The 26785-nt window shown below is 37.9% G+C and overlaps 1 protein-coding gene across 3 annotated transcripts in view; it reads left to right on the top strand.

Annotated features, from left to right (window-relative positions):
- CEP83 (centrosomal protein 83) overlaps positions 1 to 26785 on the top strand; it is a 138483-nt gene that overhangs the window by 69551 nt on the left and 42147 nt on the right. For all 3 annotated transcript variants that reach the window (XR_010663047.1, XM_065934214.1, XM_065934215.1), the window contains exons 4-7: positions 10165 to 10257; positions 12941 to 13072; positions 21434 to 21682; positions 24265 to 24396. Coding sequence is in view for 2 of the 3 variants with exons in the window: in XM_065934214.1 (XP_065790286.1) it covers positions 10165 to 10257; positions 12941 to 13072; positions 21434 to 21682; positions 24265 to 24396 (606 nt within the window). In the remaining variant the exon portion in view is untranslated. The remainder of the gene's footprint in view (positions 1 to 10164; positions 10258 to 12940; positions 13073 to 21433; positions 21683 to 24264; positions 24397 to 26785) is intronic.

Below are 26785 nucleotides of genomic sequence, written 5' to 3'. Positions count from 1 at the left end.
TCATTCTGTACTCCATGGCCAAGTTTGCCTGTTACTCCAGGTGTTTTTTGACTTCCTACTTTTGCATTCCAGTCCCGTATAATGAAAAGGACATCTTTTTTTGGATATTAGTTGTAGAACGTCTTGCAGATTTTCATAGAATGGTTCAACTTCAGCTTCTTCAGTATTACTGGTCGGGGCATAAACTTGGATTACTGTGATATTGAATGGTTTGCCTTGGAAACGAACAGAGATCATTCTGTCATTTTTGAGACTGCATCCAAGTACTACATTTCAGACTCTTTCGTTGACTATAATGACTACTACATTTCTTCTAAGTGATTCTTGCCCACAGTAGTAGATACAATGGTAATCTGAGTTAAATTCACCCATTCCAGTCCATTTTAATTCACTGAGTCCTAAAATGTCGACGTTCACCCTTGCCATCTCCTGTATGACCACTTCCAATTTGCCTTGATTCATGGAGCTAACATTCCAGTTTTCTATGCAGTATTGCTCTTTACAGCATTGGACTTTATTTCCATCACCAGTCTCATGCCCAGCTGGATGTTGTTTTTGACATCTTAAGGACTTAAAAATTCATTATAATGCAGAAATACTGGTGAGAATTTTTTCAGCTTTTATTATTTATTTGACTGCAGTGACTTTTCATTGCTTAGTGCATGCTTTGTTTGCAGAGAGCAGAGCTGACTCTTGGTTGCAGTGCTTGGACTTCTCATTGTGGTGGCTTCTCTTGCTATGGAGCACAGGCTCTGGGCACGTGGGGCTCAGTCGCTGTGGCCTGCAGGCTCTAGAGCTCAGGCTCAGTAGTTGTAATGCATGGGCTTAGTTGCTCCACGGTGTGTGGAATCTTCCTGCAATAGGGCTCGAACCCATGTCCCTTGCCTTGGCAAGCAGTTTCTTATGTACTGCACCACCAGGGAAGTCCTCAACTTTTATATATAAATGGTGTTTAAAGATACTTCTGTTGAGTTTTGAATTCTGGGTTGACAGTTTTTCCCCTTATTACTTTAACATGTTGCTCTTCTGTCTTCTCACTTAAGTGTCACCTAAGACATTTGTTGTCATTTTTATCTTTGTTCTGTTTATCTAATATATCTTTTTTTCTTGTCAGCTCTTAAATTTTTTGCTTTATTGCTGGTTTTCAGTAGTTTGGTTGACTTCCCATTGGACATTTCTTCATGTTTGTGGTACCGAAGTTTTTTGAGCCTCTTGGGTCTATGAGTTTATAGTTTTCATCAAATTTAGAAAAAATTTAGATACTGCTTTTCGAAATATTTTTTCTGCCTCCTATTTGATTTCCTTTGGGAACTGCTTTTAGGCCACTTAAAGTTCTCCCATAATTCACTGATGTTGTCTTGATAATCTTTCTTGTCTCTCTTTTTCATTTGGAATAGTTTCTGTTTTCATGTCTTTCAAGTTCTCTAATCTTTTTTCCTTCAGTGTCTCATCTGCTAGTGATTTCATAGTGCATTTCCCATCTCAGAAATTGTAGTTTTTATCCTGAAGTCCAATTTTGATCTTATTCATGTTTTCCTTGACGTGTTTATTCTTTACTGTAACTTCATGTGGAATTCAGTTATAATAACTATTTTAATGTTTTTGCTAATGTTAAGATCTCCATCACTCGGGGTGGTTTTTGAGTGGTTTTCTTTTCCTATTGTAGGTATTATTAGACTGGTGCAAAAGTAATTGTGGTTTTGCATTGTTGCATTTGCTGTTTGATATTGGAGTACATTCTTAAATGTGGTTATGTTATACATTATTGTGCATTTCTTGCTTAATGTTTTTTCTAATGAATTATTGCTGTTTACTTTATATGTATTTTAGACTATGGATTTAATATTAGACAAAAACAAATTCCAGTGATTTTCTTATTCAAGTTCAAAATGGGTTGTAAGCAGTGGAGACAGCTCACAACATCAACAGCACATTTGTCCCAGGAACTGCTAATGAACATGTAGTGAAGCAGTGATTCAAGAAGTTTTGCAAAGATGATGAGCCTCTTGAAGATGAGGAGAGTAGTGGTCGGCCATTGGAAGTTGACCAACAGCCAGATGAGAGAATCATCCAAGCTGATCCTTTTACAACTACACGAGAAGTTGCCTGAGAACTTAGCGTCGACTATTCTTTGGTCGTTTGGCATTTGAAGCAGATTGGAAAGGTGAAGAAGCTTGGTAAGTGGGTGCATCATGAGCTGACTGCAGATCAAAAAAATTGTCTTGAAGTGTCATCTTCTCTTGTTCTACACAGCAACAAACTATTTCTTGATCAGATTGTGACGTGTAATGAAAACTGGATTGTATACGAAAGTTGGTGACAACCAGCTCAGCAGTTGGACTGAGAAGAAGCTCTGAAGTCCTTTCCAAAGCCAAACTTGCACCAAGAAAAGGGTCATGGTCACTGTTTAGTGGTCTGCTGCTGGTCTGATTCTCTGCAGCTTTCTGAATCCCAGCAAAATCATTACATCTGAGAAGTATGCTGGGCAAGTTGTTCAGGTGCACCAAAAACTGCGGTGCCTGCAGCCAGCATTGGTCAACAGAAAGGGCCCAGTTCTTTGCTATGACGGTGCCCAATCACATGGTGTACAACCAGTGCCTCAAAAGTTGAACAAACTGGGCTACTAAATTTTGCCTCATCTATACTATATTCACCTAACCACCTGACTGCCAACTGATTACCACTTCTTTGAGCATCTTGACAACTTTTTGCAGGGAAAATGCTTCCACAACCAGCAGGATGCAGAAAATGCTTTCCAAGAGTTGACTGAATCCTGAAGCACTGATTTTTTTTGCTGCAGGATAAATGTATTTCTCATTGGCAAAAGTATGTTGATTATTATTATGTTCCTATTTTGATTAATAAATATGTTTTTGAGCCTAGTTATACTGATTGAAAATTCAGGGTCCAAAACCACAATTACTATTGCACCAACCCAGTCTTTTTTTCAGGCTTCTTTATGTATCTGCTAAATTAAAAAATATTTTTTATTTGTATTTAAGTTCCACATGTACAGCATTATGGTTCAACATCTGTTTGCACTACAAAGTTATTACCCCCGACAAGTCTAGTTACCATTCATCACCATACAGTTGATCCCCTTCATCCAAATCACCCATCTCCCAACTTCCTTCTTTTCTAGTAACTAGTATCTGTTCTTTGGATCTGTTAGTTTGTTTTTGTTTTGTTTATCCATTGGTATGTGCATGTGTTTGTGTTTTAATTCCACATATAAATCAAATCATATGGTATTTGTCTTTTTGTCTAACTTACTTCACTTAGCATCATACCCTCAAGGTCCAACCATGTTATAAATGGCAGGATTTCATTCTTTATGGCTGAGAAGTATTTGTGTGTGTGTATGTATTTCATGTTCTCTTTATCCTTTTATTCATCAATGGACACTTAGGTTGTTTGCATATTTTGGCTGTTGTAAATAATGTTGTAGTGGACATAAAAATTCATATGTCTTTTTGAATCAGTGCTTTTGTATTCTTTAGATAAATACCCAGAAATGGAATTGTTTTTAATTTTTTAAAGAAACCTCTCTGTTGTTTTCCATAGCTGCTGCACCAGTTTACATTCTCACTAATAGTTTTAACAGTCTCTGCTCCACATACTCACTGACACTCATTATTTGTTGTTCTTTTGATAATCACCATTACTTACAGGTATGATATGATATCTCATTGCGGTTTTTGCTTGCAGGTTCCTGATAACTAGTGATGTTAAGTATCTTTCATGTACCTGTTGGCCACTTGTGTGTTTTCTTTGGAAAAATATCTGCTCAGATTCTCTGCCTATTTTTAAGTTGGGTTGCTTGGCTTTTTGGTGTTGAGTTTTATAAGTTCTTTAATATATTTTGGATATTAACCCCTTGGTAGTATGTGATTTGCAAATAATTTCTCCTATTCAGTAAGTTTCCTTTTGTTTTGTTTATGGTTTCCTTTGCTGTGAAGAAGCTTTTCAATTTGATATTAGTTTTTGCTTTTGTTTCTGCTTTTGTTTCCCTTTCCTTTGGAGTCTAATCTACTAAAACATTGGTAAGAATTAACATTAATGAGATTACCACCTGTGTTTTCTTCTATAAATATTATGGTTTCAGGTCTTGAATTCACATCTTTATTTTGAGTTAATTTGTGTATGGTATAAGATAGTGGTCTGGTTTTATTCTGTTTCATGTGGCAGTCCAGTTTTCCCAGTATTGTTTATTAAAGACACTATCCTTTCTCCATCATGTTTCTTTCTTCTTTTGTTATAAGTTAATTATCCATATATACATGGGTTTATTTCTGGACTCTCTATGTTCTCTTCCATTGATCCACACATCTGTTTTTGTGCCGGTACCATACTGTTTTAATTACTGTAGCTTTGTAGTATAGTTTGAAACCAGAGAATATGATACCTCTGGCTTTGTTCTTATTTCTCAAGGTTGTTTTGGCTATTTAGAGTCTTTCATGGTTCCATACAAACTTAAAAATTATTGTAGTTCTGTGAAATCTGCCATTAGAATTTTGTAAGGGTTGCACTGAATCTGTAGATTGTTTTGGTTAGTATGCATATTTTAACTATTATTTCAATCCATGAGCTTGAAATATCTTTCCATTTTTTAGTATCTTCAGTTTTTCTCATCTGTGTCTTACAGTTTTCAGTGTACAGGTTTTTCACCTCCTTGGTAAAATTTATTCTTAGGTCTTTATGCCTGGTAAATATTTATTGGTTTTTAGACATTGTGAATTTTATTTTGTTGAATGCTAGATATTTTTGTATTCTGGTAAATATTCTTGATCTTTGTTTTGGGACAGTTCTTTGGAAACAGTTTTGTCATTCTGGGTCTTGGCTTTAAGATTTGTCAAGTGAGAGAAGTTTGGTGTTTGGTGCTGATTATTTCTCACTGCTGATACTCTTCTGAGTATTCTGCTCATATCTCTGTGAGATGAAGCTTTACGTGTGGCTCCTGGGAGAGGGAACTCTACACGAGCTCAGCAGCCCATTCTTCTAATCCTCTCAGGTGGACTGCTTCCTGACCTTCCGTGTTTTCCTTACATGCTTGTCCTGATCAGTAGTGAGTGAGGCGAGAGGTCTTTTTGCAGATCTCCATCATTTTCTTTCCTTGCTACCCTCCTCTCTGTTACTCACTCTGTGACTCTAGCTACACTAGTCTCCCTGGAGCCTTGGTTCTGTCTCCTTAAGTTGGGGTCCATGAGACTCTTCCTTTGTCACAGCCTGGAAGCTTTTAGCAAAGCTCAGCTTCTTTGTTTTCTGTCTCTTAGGGATATTTGTTGCTTCATCATGTGCAGCGTCTTGAAAACCATTGTTTGATTTTTGTTCAGTCTTTTGTTTCAGACAAGGGAGTAAAGCTGGTCTCTATTCCATCTGCTTGAAGTGAAAGGACTTTTGTTTTAATTAACTTTTAATTATAGAAATCTGAAGCAACTACAAAAATATAGAGAGTGGGATGATGCATCCCCATGTACCCATCACCAGTTACATATGTAAGCATCCATAATCACCCTCTTGGAGCCAGTGTTGTCTTGTCTTCTAACATACTGCCTCTCTCTCTCACTCCCCCTGGATTATTTTGAACCTAATCATATCATCTCAACCCTAGATATGTTAGTACATTTCTCTGTTATATACCTGAGCAGTTCCTTGGAGGCATATTCACAATACTGTTTCCATACCTAAAAGTACTTTTCTTAAAACCTTTTAATGTTATGTTTTCTTTAAGATATTCCTAATATTCTCACAGTTTTGTTTCCTTATTGTTTTTAAAGTTGGTTTGTTTGAAAAAGGATCCAAATAAAATTTGTATATTCTTTTTAAATTATTGGGTTGGCCAAAAAGTTCATTTGAGTTTTTCCCTTACAGCTTACAGAAAAACCTGAATGACCTTTTTGCGCAGCCCTACAGCAAGATGGTAGGAGGGGTGAAATTGCATTTAGAATCAAACCCCGTACCTGCCAGAGATGCTCAGAGGGCTCAAACAAGCCCCAGGACCCAGAGGCCCCACAGAAACTGAGACAGAACTGTGTTTGAGTGTCTCCTGCAGAGGTCCAGGTCAGCAGTGGCCTGCGGCAGGGACAGGGGCTCTGGGTGCAGCAGACCTGGGCATGGCATAAGCCCTCTTGGAGGAGGTCGCCACCAACCCCACCACAGAGCCTCCAGAGCTTACACAGGACTGGGAAAACAGGCTCTTGGAGGGCACAAACAGAACCTTGGGTGCACCAGGGCCCAGGAGAAAGGAGCAGTGACTCCACAAGAGACTGTCCCAGACTTAGCTGTGAGTGTCCAGGAGTCTCTGGCGGAGGCGTGGGTCAGCAGCAGCCTGCTAGAGGGTGGAGGCACTGAGAGCATGCCTGGGACGTTTTGAAAAAGGTCACCATTGTCTTCATCACCTCCACCATAGTTTGGCCCCAGGTGAATAACCGGGAGAGAACACAGCACTGCCCATCAACAGAATATTAGAGTAAAGATATACTGAGCATGGCCCCGCCCATCAGTTTTCCCCTGAGAGTCAGTCTCTCCCATCAGGAATCTTCCATAAGCCTCTTATTCTTCTCCATCAGAGAGCACACAGATTGAAAACCACAGTCACAGAAAACTAACCAATCTGATCACATGCACCACAGCCTTGTCTAACTCAATGAAGCTATGAACCATGCCATTTAGCGCCACCCATCCAAGATGGACATGTTGTGGTGAGGAGTTCTGACAAAACGTGGTCCACTAGAGAAGGGAATGGCAAACCACTTCAGTATTCTTGCCTTGAGAACCCCATAAACAATTTGAAAAGGCAAGAAGATAGGACACTGAAAGATGAACTCCCCAGGTCAGTAGGTGCCCAGTATGCTACTGGAGATCAGTGGAGAAATAACTCCAGAAAGAATGAAGAGATGGAGCCAAGGCAAAAACAACACCCAGTTGTGGATGTGACTGGTGATGGAAGGAAAGTGCAATGCAGGGCAATATTGCATAGGAACCTGGAATGTTAGGTCCATGAATCAAGGCAAACTGGAAGTGGTCAAACAGGAGATGGCAAGAGTGAACATTGACATTTTAGGAATCAGCGAACTAAAATGGACTGGAATGGGTGAATTTAACGCAGATGACCATTATATCTACTACTGTGGGCAAGAATCCGTTAGAAGAAATGGAGTAATCATCATAGTCGACGAAAGAGTTCAAAAAGCAGTACTTGGAGTCTCAAAAGCAACAGAATGATCTCTGTTTCCAAGGCAAACCATTCAGTATCACAGTAATCCAACTGTGCCCCTGACCAGTAATGCTGAAGAAGCTGAAATTGAATGGTTCTATGAAGACCTACAAGATGTCCTACAACTAATACCCAAAAAAAGATGTCCTTTTCATTTTAGGGGACTGGAATGCAAAAGTAGGAAGTCAAGAGATGCCTGGAGTAACAGGCATATTTGGCCTTGGGGTACAGGATGAAGCAGGGCAAAGTCTCATAGAGTTTTGCCAAGAGAACACACTGGTCATAGCAAACATCCTCTTCCAACAACACAAGAGAAGACTCTAGACATGGACATCACCAGATGGTCAACACCAAAATCAGATTGGTTATATTCTTTGCAGCCAAAGATGGAGAAGCTCTATATAGTCAGCAAAAACAAGACTGGGAGCTGACTGTTGCTCAGATCATGATCTCCTTGTGACCAAATTCAGACTTAAATTGAAGAAAGTAGGGAAAACCACTAGACCATTCAGGTATGACCTAAATCAAATCCCTTATGATTATACAGTGGAAGTGAGAAATAGATTCAAGGGATTAGATTTGATAGACAGAGTGCCTGAGAACTATGGATGGGGGTTCATGACGTTGTACAGGAGGCAGGTATCAAGACCATTCCCAAGAAAAAGAAAGGCAGAAAGGCAAAATGGTTGTCTGAGGAGGCCTTACAAAGAGCTGTGAAACGAAAAGAAGCAAAAAGCAAAGGAGAAAAGTAAAGATCTACCCATCTGAATGCAGCATTCCAAGGAATAGCAAGGAGAGATAAGAAAGCCCTCCTCAGTGATCAATGCAAAGAAATAGAGGAAAACAAAAGAATGGGAAAGACTAGAGATCTCTCCAAGACAATTAGTGATACCAAGGGAACATTTTAGGCAAAGATGGGCACAATAAAGGACAGAAGTGGTATGGATTTAACAGAAGCAAAAGGTATTAAGAAGAGGTGGCAAGAATACACAGAAGAACTATACAAAAAAATCTTCATGAGCCAGATCACCATGATGGTGTGATCACTCACCTGAAGTCTGACGTTCTGGAATGTGAAGTCAAGTGGGCCTTAGGAAGCATCACTATGAACAAAGCTAGTGGAGGTGATGGAATTCCAGTTGAGCTATTTCAAATCCTAAATGATGATGCTATGAAAACGCTGCACACTCTATGCCAGCAAATTTGGAAAACGCTTGCTCCTTGGACGAAAAGTTATGACCAACCTGAATAGCATATTAAAAAGCAGAGACATCACTTTGCCAACAAAGGTCCATCTAGTCAAAGCTGTGGTTTTTCCAGTAGTCATGTGTGGGTGTGAGAGTTGGAGTATACAGAAAGCTGAGCGCTGAAGAATTGATGCTTTTGGACTGTGGTGTTGGAGAAGACTCTTGAGAGTCCCTTGGATTGCAAGGAGATCCAACCAGTCCATCCTAAAGGAGATCAGTCCTGGGTGTTCACTGGAAGGACTGATGTTGAAGCTGAAACTCCAATACTGTGGCCACCAGATTCGAAGAACTGACTCACTGGAAAAGTTTCTGATGTTGGGAAAGATTTAAGGCAGGAGGAGAAGGGGACGACAGAGGATGAGTTGATTGGATGACATCACCAACTCAATGGACATGAGTTTGAGCAAGCTCCGGGAGTTGGTGATGGACAGGGAGGCCTGGCGTGCTGCAGTCCATAGGGTCACAAAGAGTCTGACACGACTGAATGACTGAACTAACTGAAACAGTTATTTTGCACTTTGGATTCAATTATTAGTCTCTTGACATCTTAAACCATTTTATAAGAGGAACTTTCTCTTTGGTTTCTCTAGCTCCATTCACTGCTTCTTCTTCCCATAGCCACCAGTTTTCTCCTACCAGCACTTTTGATCCATCTTGCTTCTTTGTAAAATGAACATATGATGTTGCCATTCTTAAGCTCAAAAACCTTCAATGAATAAACAAGGTGCAGAAAATGTGTATAGTATGCCTTTCTTTCTGTAAAAATTGAACGTAGTATATGTGCTTATGCATTATAGACTGCCTCAAGAAAGCTACGAAAGTTACTGACAGTGGTTGGTTTCTAAGAGGGAAGCTAGATGACTGAAGTGAGAAGAAAACAGATTTTTCCTATTATATTTTATTTTGTTTGAATTATTTTATTTATGTAATTATGTTTGTTCATTTTAAGTAAAAGAAAAATTTTAAATAAGTACGGAGTAAGTTATAAGAGTATGAACTTGGTATTCAGGAACCTTCTACTCTATGGCTCCCCCTTCCCTTTTGTTTCCAGCCAGGATGCACGTCACCTGGGCGGTGTTTAACAGAATTTTCAGCATGGTCTTAGTTGTTACAGAGCCTGGAGATTGCTACCAGTATTGACGCAGGGTCCCAGAATTCTGAATTTCCTGTAGTGCTTAGTGTGGTCTACCTAAAATGCCTTTAAGGCCACCTTTGAGGATCATTTTTCTCCGTAGTGAATCTAATATTTTATCCATTCTTTGATTTTGTATTGTACGTAAGTTTTAGTTTTCCTGTTCTTTTGATGTGCCATTCTTTCTGTACTGAATATCTTTTTTGTTCATCTTGTCTGGTCCACCTATATTGCCTGTTTTTAGGTATTTATATGTGTAAATTATTTTTAACTTGAGATTTTAAACTAATTATTGGGAGAGACATACTTCCTGGTAAATTTTTGTAATCTATGAAGTTTGACTCTGTGTGTTAGTCTGTTAATCTCTGAGAGCTTGAGATTGAGTTTCATTGTTTCAGGTGATGGTTCTGTTTATATAATGATTACTGTAAAATTAAGTATATTGCGACATTTCTGTTAGTTGAATTTCACTCTTATGATCAGGAGAGAGGCTTCAAAATTTGTCTGATTCCTGAATTTAATATTTGTGATTTTGTATTTAGAATTGTTTGTATTTCTCCATGTATTAGGTATTAACTCCACAAAAGTTGGAATTGTTACGAGCCCAAATACAACAAGAGCTGGAAACTCCAATGAGAGAACGTTTTAGGAACCTAGATGAAGTAAGTAATTTGTATTTATATTTTCATTAGACCGTGAAAGCTTGATGAGAAAAGCATCATTTTCCTACTCAAAAGCCCTGCAGTGGCTTCCATTCTTACTCAAAGTCCTTATAGTGAGTGCCCTTCAAGACTGCACAGGATAAGATCCTGTTCCTCCTTCCACATTAACCTTGTTGGTGTTGGCACTCTAAAAATGGTGCCGTTCGAGGCTTTGCCGTACCTATTCCTCCTGCCATTTATCTCCTGGTTAACTTTCTCATCTTCAAGGCAGCTGAAATTTCACCTTCCTAGTGAGGCCTACTTTGACCTACTGCCTCCATTTAATATTGCAGCCTGACTTTCCCATCAGTCTTTAGATTTTTGGATGCCTATTTACTCTGCTTTATTTTTAATTTTTCTCTAATATTTATAATCTTCTGAATATGCTATATATTTATTGTATTTGTTTTAAAATTTTTCTCTTTACAACTGCTAGGATGTAAGTTGCATGAGAAGAGGAACCTTTATCTGTTTTTTTTGACTGTTATAGTCTGAGTTGTTGAAACTCTTAGCATACAGCAGGTGCTCAATTAATACTTGTTGAATGAAAGAATGAATTTCAAGCAACCTCAAAAAAGTAAAAATTTGTTAGTTTTTCTTCAAATTGAGATGTCTCCTCATATGCAATGTTAGTATAATGTGACTAATTGTTTGATGAAGGAACAGGAAAAGATGACAGATACTGACTATATTAGGTAACTATGCTAGACATTTTATATGTTACATTATTTAATAAATATCCTGAATCTTATAGATGCAAATGAATATTGTCCCCTTCACAATGGACCCCTTTGGAAAGTTGTAGTCTAGTGATACTGCCATTGCACAAAATAGTTGTGGAATCCTCTTTTCTAAATGATTTTCTGGCTTGATAAAGTCATTTTTTTAATATCATCCTCATTGGTAACCAAAGCATTACAGTTTAGTAGTAGTAAACTATTTTTTGGACTCCAAAATTACTGCAGATGGTGACTGAAGCCATAAGATTAAAAGACGCTTACTCCTTGGAAGAAAAGTAATGACCAACCTGAACAGCATATTAAAAAGCAGAGACATTACTTTGCCAACAAAGGTCCATCTGGTTGAGGCTATGGTTTTTCCAGTAGTCACGTATGGATATGAGAATTGGACTATAAAGAAAGAGCACCGAAGAATTGATGCTTTTGAATGTGGTGTTGGAGAAGACTCTTGAGAGTCCCTTGGATTGCAAGGAGATCCAACCAGTCCATCCGAAAGGAAATCAGTCCTGAATATTCATTGGAAGGACTGATGCTGAAGCTGAAACTCCAATACTTTGGGCAACTGTTATGATGAACTGACTCATTGGAAAAGAGCCTGATGCTGGGAAAGATTGAAGGCAGGAGGAGAAGGGGACGACAGAGGATGAGATGGTTGGATGGCATCACCGACTCAATGGACATGAGTTTGAGTAAACTCCAGGAGTTGGTGATAGACAGGGAGGCTTGGCGTGCTGCAGTCCATGGGGTTACAGAGTCGGACACAGCTGAGAGACTGAACTGAACTGAGTAGATTTAAATTTGGAATATAACAAAATCACTTAAACCTGAGTTAGATGATCAAGTTAAGTGAAAAGAATTTTTTTTTTTAATCAAACTATGTTCATATTAAAATCATGAAACCCACTTTCTTGGTCAATAAACTGACTTAGAAATCTTTCAACTGAAGATTTACAGTGAGCTGAGTATTTTAGGAGGCATGCTTTCCTTACTAATTTCTTGATGCATGTTGAAATAGTGTCTACCACTTCTTCTTGCTCTGTTGCCTAAGTTTTTATTGGGATTCAGAATGCCATCAACTTTTTAGTGTTAGGGAGCAGAATTGGATCATAGGTATTGCATGTGGTGTTAGTTAGTCAGGAGGGTTGATGTTATACTTCAGACTGGTGTGTTGACTTGGACTATCATAACATTTGATTGAACCTTAGGTTACTATGCTAGGCATTCAAATAACCATTTACATACTTAGAATTCATCCTTTCTGACTTTTAAGGGGGTATTTTATGTTATAGAATTAGTTTTTATTTTTAATTATTTTTTGAAATTTGAATGTAATTGCTTTACAATATTAACTGTACAGCAATGTGACTCAGCTGTATGTATACATATATGCCCTTCTTTTTGAGCTTCCCTTCCACCCCCGCCCCCATCCCATCTCTATAGGTCATCACAGAGCACCGAGGTGAGCTCCCTGTGCTGTATAGCAGCTTCCCACTCGCTAGCTGTTTTACACATGGTAGTGTAAACACTTCAGTGATACTCTCTCATAGAATTAACTTTTAAAATCTATTTTGAAAGGTGTGCTACATTCTTAAATATTATTTTATTAAGCCCAGAAGTCAAAACTTCTGACATGCTACACATTTCTATTATGAGAATCAATGAGGAAATGAGATTAATGATAATTTGCTTTATTAATACCTTTTCAGGAGTGTGCTAATTATGTTTGTAGCATTCTTGTCATGAGGACTTTTCCAAAGTTTGTTTATATTTCTGTTAAGCTTATTTTTTACTTTTAGATTGGCTTTCAGTATAAAACAGTTTAAATTTTTTGCAAAAGTGATTTTTGAAGTAACTATAAATTTCATTTTTAAATTTGTGATAAATTACAATCTTTTTAAATTTAGGAAGTGGAAAAGTATAGAGCTGAATATAATAAGCTTCGCTATGAACATACATTTCTCAAATCAGAATTTGAACACCAGAAAGAAGAATTTGCACGTATTTTAGAAGAAAAAGAAATAAAACACAAATCAGAGGTGAGTGACTGATTATACTGGTTTAGTCATTATGCTACTAATCAATAAAATTTTATGATTATATATTTTTTGTGAATCCCAACTTAGAGCTGATGCATAATTGTTTTATTGGCTAATAATTATATGACTAATATTTATTATTTTCATCTGCTCTGTAGCAGCATTTTTCTTGTGAATGTTCTGTTTTGACTTAATTTTTCTTCTTTCCCTCTTTCCTTTTTCCTCAGTAATGGAGATGCTTAACCACAGAGGCAGACTTCTCTTTGCAAATAAAGTTTATCTGTGTGATTGCTTGGTTAGCAGTGTCCCCCTCTACTTACTAAAATGAAAGCATATTCAGGAGAGCTCTGGCTGTCAGCTAATGCTCCTTATTTCTACTGATAAAATTAAGGAATTTATACCTTAGGGAGTGCCCATCACCCCCAAGATTGTGCCCCTCACCATCACTGTGTTCTTTCTGACATCTACAACCGTAACAATGCCTGTAGTCTACAACCATATTGTGTGTCTGTTGAGTTAGGTGACCTCTGTGCTCATTTTGTGGTTTGTCTCCTAAACTTGCCAGAAATGAAATTTGTGTTTCTTATTCTTCATGTTATTTTTAGGTGATTTTTCAGGATGGAAAGAGAGAAATAACAGTTTTATCCTGCTATGTTCCCTGGTGGCTCAGATGGGAAAGAACCAGCCTGCAATGCAGGAGACCCAGGTTCAATCCCTGCGTGGGGAAGATCCCCTGGAGAAGGAGATGGCCACCCACACCAGTATTCTTGCCTGGAGAATTCCATGGACAGAGGAGCCTGGCAGGCTACAGTCCATGGGGTCACAAAGAGTGGGACAAAACTGAGCAACTAACATACTTTCATTCAAATAAGAATTTAATGCTAGTTGAATTTATAAAAAAAATTGCTTGTTGTCTGTAGTTATGGGGAGTGTTCTGTGTACAAACACATCTTCATCATGTATTTATTGCATTGTCTTTATTTGGAATTAAGAGCTAAAATATATTGTCCTTCCTTTAACATTTACTAGTTAGATCAAACTGATTTCTTTTTATTAGTGAGCAAATTGCTCCATGATTATTTGAAATGTAAGAGGTTGAATGAACTTCAGATTATTTGAGTCCACTAAGAATTTGGTACTAAAAAACTAAAAATAATTATAATAGTCTTTTTCATTAAAAAATTATTTATGGCTTTTTTTTTTTTAAACATTGTATCTCACTTCTGTTATGGTCAGTGAGATGGGGCAGGACTGTCTTATTTTCTCCATTTTAAATGGAGACAGTGAAGCACAAGATAAGGGACTTGCCCAAAGTTTCACAGAAACTCATTAGCCAAGTTATCAGAACTCTGGTACCCCAACTCCCAGCCCAGAGTTTTAAATTTGAAATTACTAATGATTTGAGGTTGCCATGTTAATTAGGGGCCATCTACCACTGTAATGTTGTAGAGAAATGAGTTGATTTATATAAGATTTTGAATCCGTTTAAGGGAACTACATATAAAATTTTTCCTCTGGGAAAAGGAATGATAAAAATTTCAAATTTAAAATGTAGATTTAGTATGTTGAAGAGTAACTACTGAAATTAAAGATAATGATGCTCTCTTTTATACTTTGCTTTTAAAATCTAATGTTGGTTGATGTTTATCTGGTAATGATTATTTGTACTCTCTCGTTTCTTAGTTTTATCTTTTTTCTTTTAAAGAATGAAACCTGCATCTGAAATCTGATGGCTATTCTATTTTTCATCCATGAAAGACCAAATGATAATCATTAAAAATTTTAAGATGCCAGTGGCATCATTAATTTTCTAATTGGAGTGTCTTATGACGTTCTTAGAAATCTGGACATAAATGGCTAGCTCTATGCCATGATTAGTAAAAGCTGGAAAAGTAAAACTTTCTAATAAGGCCGAAATTCTCTTCTTTCTACTTCCCAGTTGATTATGCAGGAGCAGTATTAATTAGTGGATAATTGGGTGTCTGCTTTCGTTCCATCACTTACCTTTACACTCCAGTTTCTCTATACAATTAAAGTAAAAGCTAGTGAGATGATGTGGATAGCAAAACAGCAGTAAAACTTCAAAGTAAGGCCTCCCCTTGCCATCTATCAGTTTTATAATTTTAACTGGTATAAAATATATTATCTTGGTGTATTAAAAATAATTGGATTTTCTTGCATTAATTAAGGACTCACACAATATTTGTACATTTTCACTTCTCCTATTCTTTAGTGTTTTGGTTCATATGGTAATACTTGAAGAAGATTTTGTTATTAGTGTTTTCATGAGGAGCACTAGGAATTCACATTTTCCTCATGATATTTTAAATTTTAAAAATTACATGAAAGAAGATATGAAAAAGATATGTCGTGATTTCTTAGTGTGATTGACTGTATTAAGTGCATTTGACATATTAAGTCTGGGATTTTATACAAATGAAATTCTGACGTTGCATACATTGTTATTTGGAAGCGGTACTACTGTGTTTTCATTTTATTAGGACTCTGATTTTCTATTATTCTGCAAATAGTAATGAAGAGCAATACAGAGAGTTTTAGGTTCAGGTGATTGTGATGTAGGCTGAATGAGTGAAAGAGTAATCCAGTGAAGAAGTATTAAGATTTTGAGAGAGGGCAGTGAGCACTGCACCATATGAAAAACTGATATAATACATAATGACAGGTCTCTGAGACTATTCCATCATGTGTCCCAAACTGGATGTGCTCTACCTTGGCTTATGTAGGGATCATGAGAAGCCAAAATTCTATGGCAAAAAGGAGAACTTTTCTGGGTCTCTGTTACCACATGATCTTTTTTCCTTATAGCACTGGTAGCAGGAGAACTGATCATGCCTCCTTGTTTGGGTCCTTACACTGACATGTACATAATCAAGTTGGTAGACATCATTAAATCTCTCAGAACACTTTTGTTCTGGTGGGTTGTAAAGTTCTATCTGAAGTGCTGCTTTAGGTCCAGGTGTTTCCTTTTTTTAAAATATTCCAAATTCTCTAATTTATACCCTTCTCAGATTACACTGAACTACATTATAATAGACAAAAGTGATGGAACCAGATGCCATGATCTTCGTTTTTTGATTGTTGATTTTTCAGTTCAGTTCAGTTCAGGTGCTCAGTCCTGTCCGACTCTTTGCGACCCCATGAATCGCAGCACGCCAGGCCTCCCTGTCCATCACCAATTCCCGGAATTTACTCAAACACACATCCATCAAGTCGGTGATGCCATCCAGCCATCTCATCTTCTGTCTCCCCCTTCTCCTGTCCCCAATCCCTCCCAGCATCAGGGTCTTTTCCAATGAGACACCTCTTCGCATGAGGTGGCCAAAGTACTGAAGTTTCAGCTTCACCATCAGTCTTTCCAATGAACACCCAGGACTGATCTCCCCTAGGATGGACTGGTTGGATCTCGTTGCACTCCAAGGGACTCTCAAGAGTCTTGTCCAACACCACAGTTCAAAAGCATCAACTTTTTGGAGCTCAGCTTTCTTCACAGTCCAACTCTCACATCCATACATGACCACTAGATAAACCATAGCCTTGACCAGATGGACCTTTGTTGGCAAAGTAGTGTCTCTGCTTTTTAATATGCTATCTAGGTTGGTCATTACTTTTCTTCCAAGGAGTAAGCCTCTTTTCATTTCATGGTTGCAGTCACCATCCGCAGTGATTTTGGAGCCCAAAAAATAAAGTCTGACACTGTTTCCACTGTCTCCCCGTCTCTTTCCCATGAGGTGATGGGACTAGATGCCATGATCTTAGTTTTCTGAATGTTAAGCTTTAAGCCAACTTTTTCACTCTCCTCTTTCACTTTCATCCAGAGGCTCTTTAGTTCCTCTTCACTTTCTGCCATAAGGGTGGTATCATCTGCATATCTGAGGTTATTGATATTTCTCCCAGCAATCTTGATTCCAACTTGTGCTTCTTCCAGCTCAGAGTTTCTCATGATGTACTCTGCATATAAGTTAAATAAGCAGGGTGACAATATACAGCCTTGACATAGTCCTTTTCATATTTGGAACCAGTCAGTTGTTGCATGTCCAATTCTAACTGTTGCTTCCTGACCTGCATACAGGTTTCTTAAGAGGCAGGTCAGGTGGTCTGGTATGCCCATCTCTTTCAGAATTTTTCACAGTTTATTGTGATCCACACAGTCAAAAGGCTTTCGCGTAGTCAATAAAGCAGAAATAGATGTTTTTCTGGAACTCTCTTGCTTTTTCAATGATCCAGCGGATATTGGCAATTTGATCTTTGGTTCCTCTGCCTTTTCTAAAACCAGCTTGAACATCTGGAAGTTCTCGGTTCACGTATTGCTGAAGCCTGGCTTGGAGAATTTTGAACATTACTTTACTAGCATGTGAGATGAGTGCAATTTTATGGTAGTTTGAGCATTCTTTGGGATTGCCTTTCTTAGGGATTGGAATGAAAACTGACCTTTTCCAGTTCCTGTGGCCACTGCTGAGTTTTCCAAATTTGCTGGCATGTTGAGTGCAGCACTTTAACAGAATCATCTTTCAGGATTTGAAACAACTCAACTGGAATTCCATCACCTCCACTAGCTTTGTTCGTAGTGATGCTTTCTAAGGCCCACTTGACTTCACATTCCAGGATGTCTGGCTCTAGGTCAGTGATCACACCATCGTGATTATCTGGGTCATGAAGATCTTTTTTGTACAGTTCTTCTGTGTATTCTTGTCACCTCTTCTTATTATCTTCTGCTTCTGTTAGGTCCATACCATTTCTGTCCTTTATCGAACCCATCTTTGCCTGAAATGTTCCCTTGGTATCTCTAATTTTCTTGAGGAGATCTCTAATCTTTCCCACTCTGTTGTTTTCCTCTATTTCTTTGCATTGATCACTGAGGAAGGCTTTCTTACCTCTCCTTGTTATTCTTTGGAACTCTATTCAAATAGGAATGTCTTTCCTTGTCTCCTTTGCTTTTCACTTCTCTTCTTTTCACAGCTATATGTAAGGCCTCCTCAGACAACCATTTTGCCTTTTTGCATTTCTTTTCCTTGAGGATGGTCTTGATCCCTGTCTCCTGTACAATGTCACGAACCTCCGTCCATAGTTCATCAGGCACTTTATCAGATCTAGTCCCTTAAATCTATTTCTCACTTCCACTGTATAGTCATAAGGGATTTGATTTAGGTCATACCTGAATGGTCTAGTAGTTTTCCCTACTTTCTTCAGTTTAAGTCTGAATTTGGCAGTAAGAAGTTTATGATCTGAGCCACAGTCAGCTCCTGGTCTTGTTTTTGCTGACTGTATATAGCTTCTCCCTCTTTGGCTGCAAAGAATATAATCAGTCTGATTTTGGTGTTGACCATTTGGTGATGTCCATGTGTAGAGTCTTCTCTTGTGTTGTTGGAAGAGTAGCTATGACCAGTGTGTTCTCTTGGCAAAACTCTATTCACCTTTGCCCTGTTTCATTCTGTACTCCAAGGCCAAATTTGCCTGTTACTCCAGGTGTTTCTTGACTTCCTACTTTTGCATTCCAGTCCCCTATAATGAAAAGGACATCTTTTTTCGGTGTTAGTTCTAAAAGGTCTTATAGGTCTTCATAGAACCGTTCAGCTTCAGCTTCTTCAGCATTACTGGTTGGGGCATAGGCTTGGATTACCGGGATATTGAATGGTTTGCCTTGGAAACGAACAGAGATCATTCTGTCGTTTTTTTGTTTCTTTTTTTTTAATTAGTTGGAGGCTAATTACAATATTGTAGTGATTTTTGTCATACATTGACATGAATCAGCCATGGATTTACATGTCATTGTCGTTTTTGAGATTGCATCCAAGTACTGCATTTTGGACTTGTTTTTTGACCGTGAGGGCTACTCCATTTCTTCTAAGGGATTCCTGCCCACAGTAGTAGATATAATGGTCATCTGAGTTAAATTCACCCATTCCAGTCCATTTTAGTTTGATGATTCCTAGAATGTCGACATTCACTCTTGCCATCTCCTGTTTGACTACTTCCAATTTGCCTTGATTCATGGAGCTAACATTCCAGGTTCCTATGCAATATTGCTCTTTACAGCATCCGAGCTTGCTTCTATCACCAGTCACATCCACAACTGGGTGTTGTTTTTGCTTTGGATCTGTCTCTTTATTCTTTCTGGAGTTGTTTCTCCACTGATCTCCAGTAGCATATTGCGTACCTACTGACCTGGGGAGTTCCTCTTTCAGTATCCTGTCATTTTGCCTTCTCATACTGTTCATGGGGTTCTCAAGGCAAGAATACTGAAGTGGTTTGCCATTCCCTTCCCCAGTGGACCACATTCTGTCAGACCTCTCCACCGTGAACCGACCGTCTTGGGTGGCCCCACACGGCATGGCTTAGTTTTATTGAGTTAGACACGACTGTGGTCCTGTGATCAGATTGGCCAGTTTTCTGTGATTCTGGTTTTCGTGTGTCTGCCCTCTGATGCCCTCTCGCAACACCTACCATCTTACTTGGGTTTCTCTTACCTTGGACGTGGGGTATCTCCTCGTGCCTGCTCCAGCAAAGCATAGCCGCTGCTCCTTACCTTGGACGAGAGGTATCTTCTCACGGCCGCCCCTCCTGACATTGAACGTGGAGTAGCTCCTCTCAGCCCTCCTGCACCCCGCAGCAGCTGCTCCTTGGAGGTGGGGTTGCTCCTCTCGGTCACCGCCCCTGCAAGCCAGCTTTTCCACTCTCTTGTTCACCTTCATCAAAAGGCTCTTTATTTCCTTTTCCTCTTTTGCCATAAGGGTGGTGTCATCTGCATATCTGAGGTTATTGATATTTCTCGTGGCTATCTTGATTCCAGCTTGAGCTTTATCCAGCCGGGCATTTCTCATGATGTACTCTGTGTATAAGTTAAATTAGCAGGGTGACAGTATAAAGCCTTGACATATTCCTTTCCCAATTTGGAACCAGTCCATTGTTCCATGGAGAAGGAAATGGCAACCCACTCCAGTATTCTGGCTTGGAGAATCCTGTTGACAGAGGAGCCTGGTGGGCTGCTGTCTGTGGGGTGGCGCAGAGTTGAACATGACTGAAGTGACTTAGCATGCATGCATGCATTGGAGAAGGAAATAGCAACCCACTCCAGTATTCTTGCTTGGAGAGTCCCAGGGACAGAGGAGCCTGGTGGGCTGCCCTCTGTGGTGTTGCACAGAGTCTGACATGACTGAAGGACTTAGCAGCAGCAGCAGCAGCCATTGTTCCATGTTTGGTTCTAACTGTTGCTTCTTGACCGCACTTCTTAGATTCATTTATAGCAATGTGAGCACTCAGTTGTCTCTTGGGCTGTTTTGGCCCAGGCTGCAGAGCATTATTTTAAGTCCTTTTGGCTTAAAGTGAGCCTTCTAAGCTCATCCTGGCTAAAACAACCCCTGGTTGTGTTTATAGATGTCGTTTTTAACTTTATTTCTCTCTCTCTCTTTTTTAAACAACTGAATTTGTTTTTTAAAGTTAAATCCTCTAAAGAAACCCTATACATAAAAAGAGGAGCTGGTATGGTTAACAACAGAGATTTGTTAGTGGTAATAGTTGGGGATAGGGAGTTGGAGAGATCAGCAAAGGGAAAGAATGAGTTTTACTCTGATTACTTGGACCCTCATTCCTGGAGGTGTGGGACCTCTGAAGTGCGTTAGAGGTTAGGAAGCAGCTTGAAATCTCCTGATGCTGAGGTGCATGGGATCCAGTTCCAATGGTTGGCATGAATAAGAAGACTTTCTGTTCAACAAGTTCTCTGGTGATTTGTCATTACCCTGGGGTAGTGATTTTCAGTTCTTTCTTGCATCTGAGAATTAAGAACTAGGCCATCACTACAGCTGGGGCTTTAATAAATTCTCAGCTGTCATTAAAACTCTCATCAGTCACATTTGTAGTTAGTAATATGGACAAGCAGCTTTTTTTGTAAATTAAGTTGCCTTGGAATAGATGATTTTATTAGTGTAGATATAGCCAAAGAATTACTGTCACATGAGGAAAAGTTTAGGAGTAATCAGCATATTGATCTTGTGTAAGCCTCTATAATGTTCTGATGAATTTTTAAAATACTTGACATATTTTAAATTATTCTGTAGTGTTATTTTTAATTTTGAACTTTAGCTAGCATCTGATGAAGCCCTGTGCTAAACACCATGAGGAGATGGAGGGAGAAAAATAGGACAGGGTCCTTGCCCTCACATTTGAGTCATGCCAAGTACAGAATGAAGAACATGACGTTTTAGGATTTTTTTTCCTTTCCTTTTTCATTCACCACCTGAGCTTTTTTGTTTTGTATTGTGCAATTTCAAATTTTAATTTGCTGACTTGTAACATGTTTATGGCTGAAAATTTAAGGTTGTATGTTGTCTTTCAAATTATTACTAGATTGCAAGATTGGAGGAAGATAAAGAGCTCCTTAACCAGCTGCACAGTGTCGATCCCACAAGAGAGGGCAAACGAATGGACCAGCTTGTTCGAGAAAAAACCCATTTGAATCAGAAATTAAAAAGTTTAGAAGCTGAAGTAGCAGAATTAAGAGCTGAAAAAGAGAATTCTAGTGCTCAGGTGGAAAATGCCCAAAGAATTCAGGTGCGGCAGTTGGCTGAGATGCAGGCTACAGTCAGATCCCTGGAGGTAAGGTTTTAATTGCTTCCCGGTAGACTATGGCATCCTTTTTCTTTTCTTTTTTTTTTTTTTGAAGTGCAGTTGACAGACCTTTGATTTTTAGAGCATAAATACATGCTCACCACTTTAATGCTGACGCATTTGTGGAATCCCAAGAGTAGATATACTTTCTGTAAAGAAGAAAGCTCTTGATTGAAGCAATAGCTATGCTACCACATTTACAAAGGGCTTATTTGTTCTTTGGGAGTCATGTCACCTAGCTGAAATGTTTTAACTCTTATAATGCCACAGATTAGAATATTCAAACATTTTTTTAAAAATTGAGTTTCTGAAGACTAAAATCATCTCAAACCAGAAAGAGCAATTTCTAGTCATTCCCTTACTCTGGGATTTAAGATCTTAAAATCATAAATCCTGTTTCAACAGAAATACTGCACTTACGTATCTTATGACAGCTTCGTGCCACAGTAACAAAATTCAGCTTGGCTACTAATGCATATAAGCCTTTACTGAAGTATTCCTAAATTTATTAGAGAAAGAAAAGAGCTGTCAGAGCTACATTAGTACTCTTAGAGGTATTTTCCTATGAAGTTCTTGGTTTCCATTGTTGGAAAGGAAAAACTTCTCCTTTATCTGCTTAGGTTCAATGTTTGAGGATTGTGAGTTAAACTGACAACAGACAGATTAACAAGAGAAAAGGCAGATTTTTACTTGTGTGTAAACAGGAATTCACAGAAAAATGTGACTCAGAGACAATTGTAATTTGGGGCTTATATACCATCTTAATGAGAAAAAGAGACGGGGAGAAAGGACAATTATAGGAAAACAAATGACTTTTAGGAAAGATAAATGGGCCCTTAGGAAAACAAATGGGAGATGTGACAATTTTGTGATGATGATTGTGTAGATGATTTCTTATCCTGGTGGTGGTGTCTCCTGTGATAGAAATTGGTCTTCCCTGGTTATGAAACCCTTGGGGAAAGGAATTCTAACATTTAAATTCTTTTTAGAGGCTCTGCTTTTAGACAGATAAGAGGAGTTCAAGATAAAAGTTTTTCTTGTGTCTTCTGATTCTCAGAAGACTTCAGCTCAAAGTAATATTTGTGTCGCAGTGGCAAATTCTGGACCCCTTTACCATTTTATTTAGATAATGCTTAGTGTCTTACATAAAGCAAATATACTAGTTTCATAGTTTTTAAAAATTTATTTATTTTGAGCAATCTGAAATGTTTTGTTTTCAGAATGTTTCAGAATAGTTGTGAAGTGATTTGAACTGGAGGGAAATTAGTATGCACATAGTTTGTATATAAAATCCCATATCCAAATCCAAAATAGTGAGTTTTTTCCAGGCAACCAATTGGTATAAGAAGTATGTTAGTATATTTTGAAGAGTAGAAGTCACTTTTTTGTTTTCCGGATGAAACTCCTGACAGTATTTAGTGGATTCCTGAACTAAAGTTGTCATTGGACAGTATCATTGGACCTTAGACACGAGGCATTTCAGAATGAAGTGTTTATGTTGCCATCCTTTTATCCTTAACGTATCTCCTCAGTGACAGAATAAGTGGGGTGATTGTGTTTTGAGTATAGTATGTGATCTCTGTGTGAAACTTTGTGTTGAGATCATTTAGTGATTATTTTTAGAACGAGTTGAATGATGACACAGGGTGGGAAGTTTATTTGTGATGTTTTCAAAAAAGCCTATGTTTTTATTATTTGTCAGATGAAAATAAGTAAATGGCAGCTATCATGCCTTTCTTTGTTGTTTTTTTTTGGGGGGGGGGGCTCATTGTGCCTGGAGAGTATCATTTTTATATGTGAGGAAATAATTTTTTTGAATTCTTTTTAATACACTCCTTATCATATTTAAGATATATAGGAAATGAGATGTTATAGAACTGAAGCTTATCCTTTAATTGCAAAATGTTTTCATGTTAGCTATTTTGAATAGAAATATTTTTAAAAAGTATTTATTTTTCCCTTTCTAATTAAAGAGTACTATGAGTATTACCAACCAGAAATTTTCTTGACAACTTCATTAAGAATTTTTACTATACAATGAGGTCAGGAACTGTGGAATTCTTTGCCCATACTTCCAGAAGCTCCAGATTAATTGAGGATTTTGAAATTTTCATCTCTTGGGTTTTTTTTTTTTCCTTAATCTCCATTGATTTTAGATTTTCAGTTCTCACTTTTTAATACCACAAATGAGCCCTCCTGTCTACCTGGTAATATATTTTTTCATATCTTCTATGCATTTTTAATCCCTCAGAATGCTTATTTGAATTATGTTCACAATAATAGTAAATAAGTATCAAATGAGTGTGTTAGGTACACATTCTCTGAGAGAAGTATATGGGTTTTAGCTTGGTGGTAGCGGCTGTTGATAAGTAATTGTCTAGGTAATGTTCTTGCATATTTTCTGGAACAAATATCTTTCATTTGAATTCTTCTAATTGCTTTGAGAAAACTTGTTACTTTGGTATATGTTAATGTTGAGGTTTTGAATAACTTGAGGTAGTATGATTATTATATTTATATAATTGTGAAAAATTATCAACAAATTTTAAAATATTTTGTTTTAATAAAAGGCTGAAAAACAGTCCGCTAAACTACAGGCTGAACGCTTGGAAAAAGAGCTACAATCAAGCAATGAACAAAACACTACGTTAATTAGTAAACTGCATAAAGCTGAACGGGAAGTAAATACATTGGCCAATAAAGTAAGTTGTCCTCAGTATTTGCTATACTCTTTAGAATGCTTGAGACTGTATAATGACAAAGGAATTTTGTGTTTAAGTAGCTTAGTTCTTTGGAGAAGGCAGTGGCACCCCACTCCAGTCCTCTTGCCTGGAAAATTCCATGGACAGAGGAGCCTGGTGGGCTGTAGTCCATGGGGTCGTAAAGAGTCAGACACAACTGAAGTGACTTAGCAGCTGCAGCAGCAGCTTAGTTCTCCATGTTGAAGTCTCTTTTTTGGTCTTATTCTACCTTCCAAATACATGTAGAATTTGACCATTCTAACCGCCTTCATTGTGACCACTCTAGTCCAGTTTTTAGATTAGTCTCCTAACTTGGTCTCTTTACCCTGTCAGAGCTTTGTGTGATTTGGCCTCTGCAGTCTTTTCCCCAGTCCTCATAGTCCGTTTTCCTTCCTGCTCACTTTGCTCTAGCCTCACTGGTCTTCTCACTCTTTGATCAGGTTTCTACCTCAGGGCCTTTGTGCTTGCCTGCCTTGCATGATCTTCCCTCACATATGTATATTGCTTTCTTCCTCACCTATTTCTGATGTTGCCTTATCAGAGAGGACTTTTCTTCCTTAGTGAAATACCATCTTCCCTTTCCCTCTTCCTCCACCTTACTCTCTGTCTTTTTTATCTGCTTTATTTTCCTTTATATGTCTTAACACCATGTGATATATTTGTTTATTTTTGTGTTTTCTTCCCCTTTTCCTTCAATCGAATATAAGCTCTAAGAGAACTGGGGCATTGCTTTTGTTACTGTTAGATCTTAGCTCCTGGAACAGTGCTGGCACACAGTAGACACTCAGTAAGTATTTGTTAAATGAGTGAATCAACAGCAAAATGAGTGAATCAACAGCATGATCTGCATTTTTTTTTTTAAAGAATATAGTGGTTTGAGCATACAGTATTCTCAGAAATTTATAGGTTTTTTCCTCCGTCAAAGGCAGTATTTATAAGGAATCCAGTAACCAGAAGTAGGATACCAGTGATGAAAGTACTTTATAGAATACTGTAGTGAATATCAGCACTGGGGGGGGGGGTGGGGGGGGGTGGTCAGACATATTCAAATTACATTTCTTCCCTTTACTAGCTGTGTGATCTTGGGCAATTTACTTTCTCTGTGAAGACTTCAGCATTTTCTTTTATGAAACAAGACTAATACCTTATAGAGTGTGGCAGAGATTAAATGAGATATTCCACACTTAGATATGAAGCACTTAGCATGAGACTAATATATAATCACCTGACTATACCTATATTAGTAGTACTTGGGGCAGCTCTAAGAACTTGAAAATAAAAAATTGATTTCTGTTAATGAGATCATGTATTATATTTCTGTTAGAGTAATGTAAAGTCACCTTAAAAACAGTTTCCAGACCATAGGGAATTTACCATAGTCTGGTAGAAATATGTGGAGTTATCTAGAGGAGTGATGTATTCATCATAAATTCCTTGTCTAGAGTCAAACAGTGTTTATGACAGAGGAAAGAGAAAGTTTTAGCTGGCAGAGTGTGAATATTCTGGTCCCACCGAAGAGATTGTTATTACTGTGGAAAGGAATAACTCAATCTGTTTTAAGTTGTGGCTGTGAAATAATCAATTCCTCCCATTCCTTTTGTTCTTATTGCATTATCCTAAGCAGCTTTCTCTGAAATTTTTTGTACAGGGAGAGAATGCACTGGTCCTTCAGGGTTAGAATATTGTAGTTTTCATTACAGTTTTTTCCCATGATTAATAAACTGACTTTCTGGTTTTATAGATCACTTTTTGTAAACTTCAGTAGTGTGAACTTTGTAAACTTTAGTAATCTCTCTCTGACCTTGAGAGTTGTCTTTAAGTGTAGTGACAAAATTGGATTTCTGTGTCTGAAAGGCCAAAGCCGTAATATTAGATATATTAAATGCCATCCTTGGAAGATAGTCTACCCAGTTTTTTCTGTGGCAAATACATATATTTTCCATTTTCACACTGTATGTTTATTAACATAGGTTGCTAAGAGTTGCCTGTTTTGTTAAAGGCACATTTGCATTATTTTGCATATAAATGGTCTTTTAAAAACCACCCATCAACTTTAGACAAATCAAGTTTTCATTTGAGATCTTGCATTATAAAAATATTTTGTTGGAAGGATAAATTTTAAAATAATGTTTTAAGCATTGTCACAGTTTTCTTTGCAACTTGAAAATTTCATCAACATTTTGCAGTTCTCACAAATGGTTGTTTGCAATGCAAAGGAACACCTGGGGTATTTTTGTCTAAATTATTCAGATTTGTAAATGTTTGTTAGGTTTTGAACAGAGTTATGTCATGTAACTATCAATGTCTTGGATTAAAAAGTATTACCAAAGATGGCCTAGAAATAATGACC

This window comes from Muntiacus reevesi, chromosome 4 (assembly GCF_963930625.1).
Source record: "Muntiacus reevesi chromosome 4, mMunRee1.1, whole genome shotgun sequence".
In the NCBI taxonomy this organism is placed as follows: Eukaryota; Metazoa; Chordata; class Mammalia; order Artiodactyla; family Cervidae; genus Muntiacus; species Muntiacus reevesi.
The sequence above is the reverse complement of the archived record's forward strand: the minus strand, read 5'-3'. Positions and strand labels throughout refer to the sequence as shown.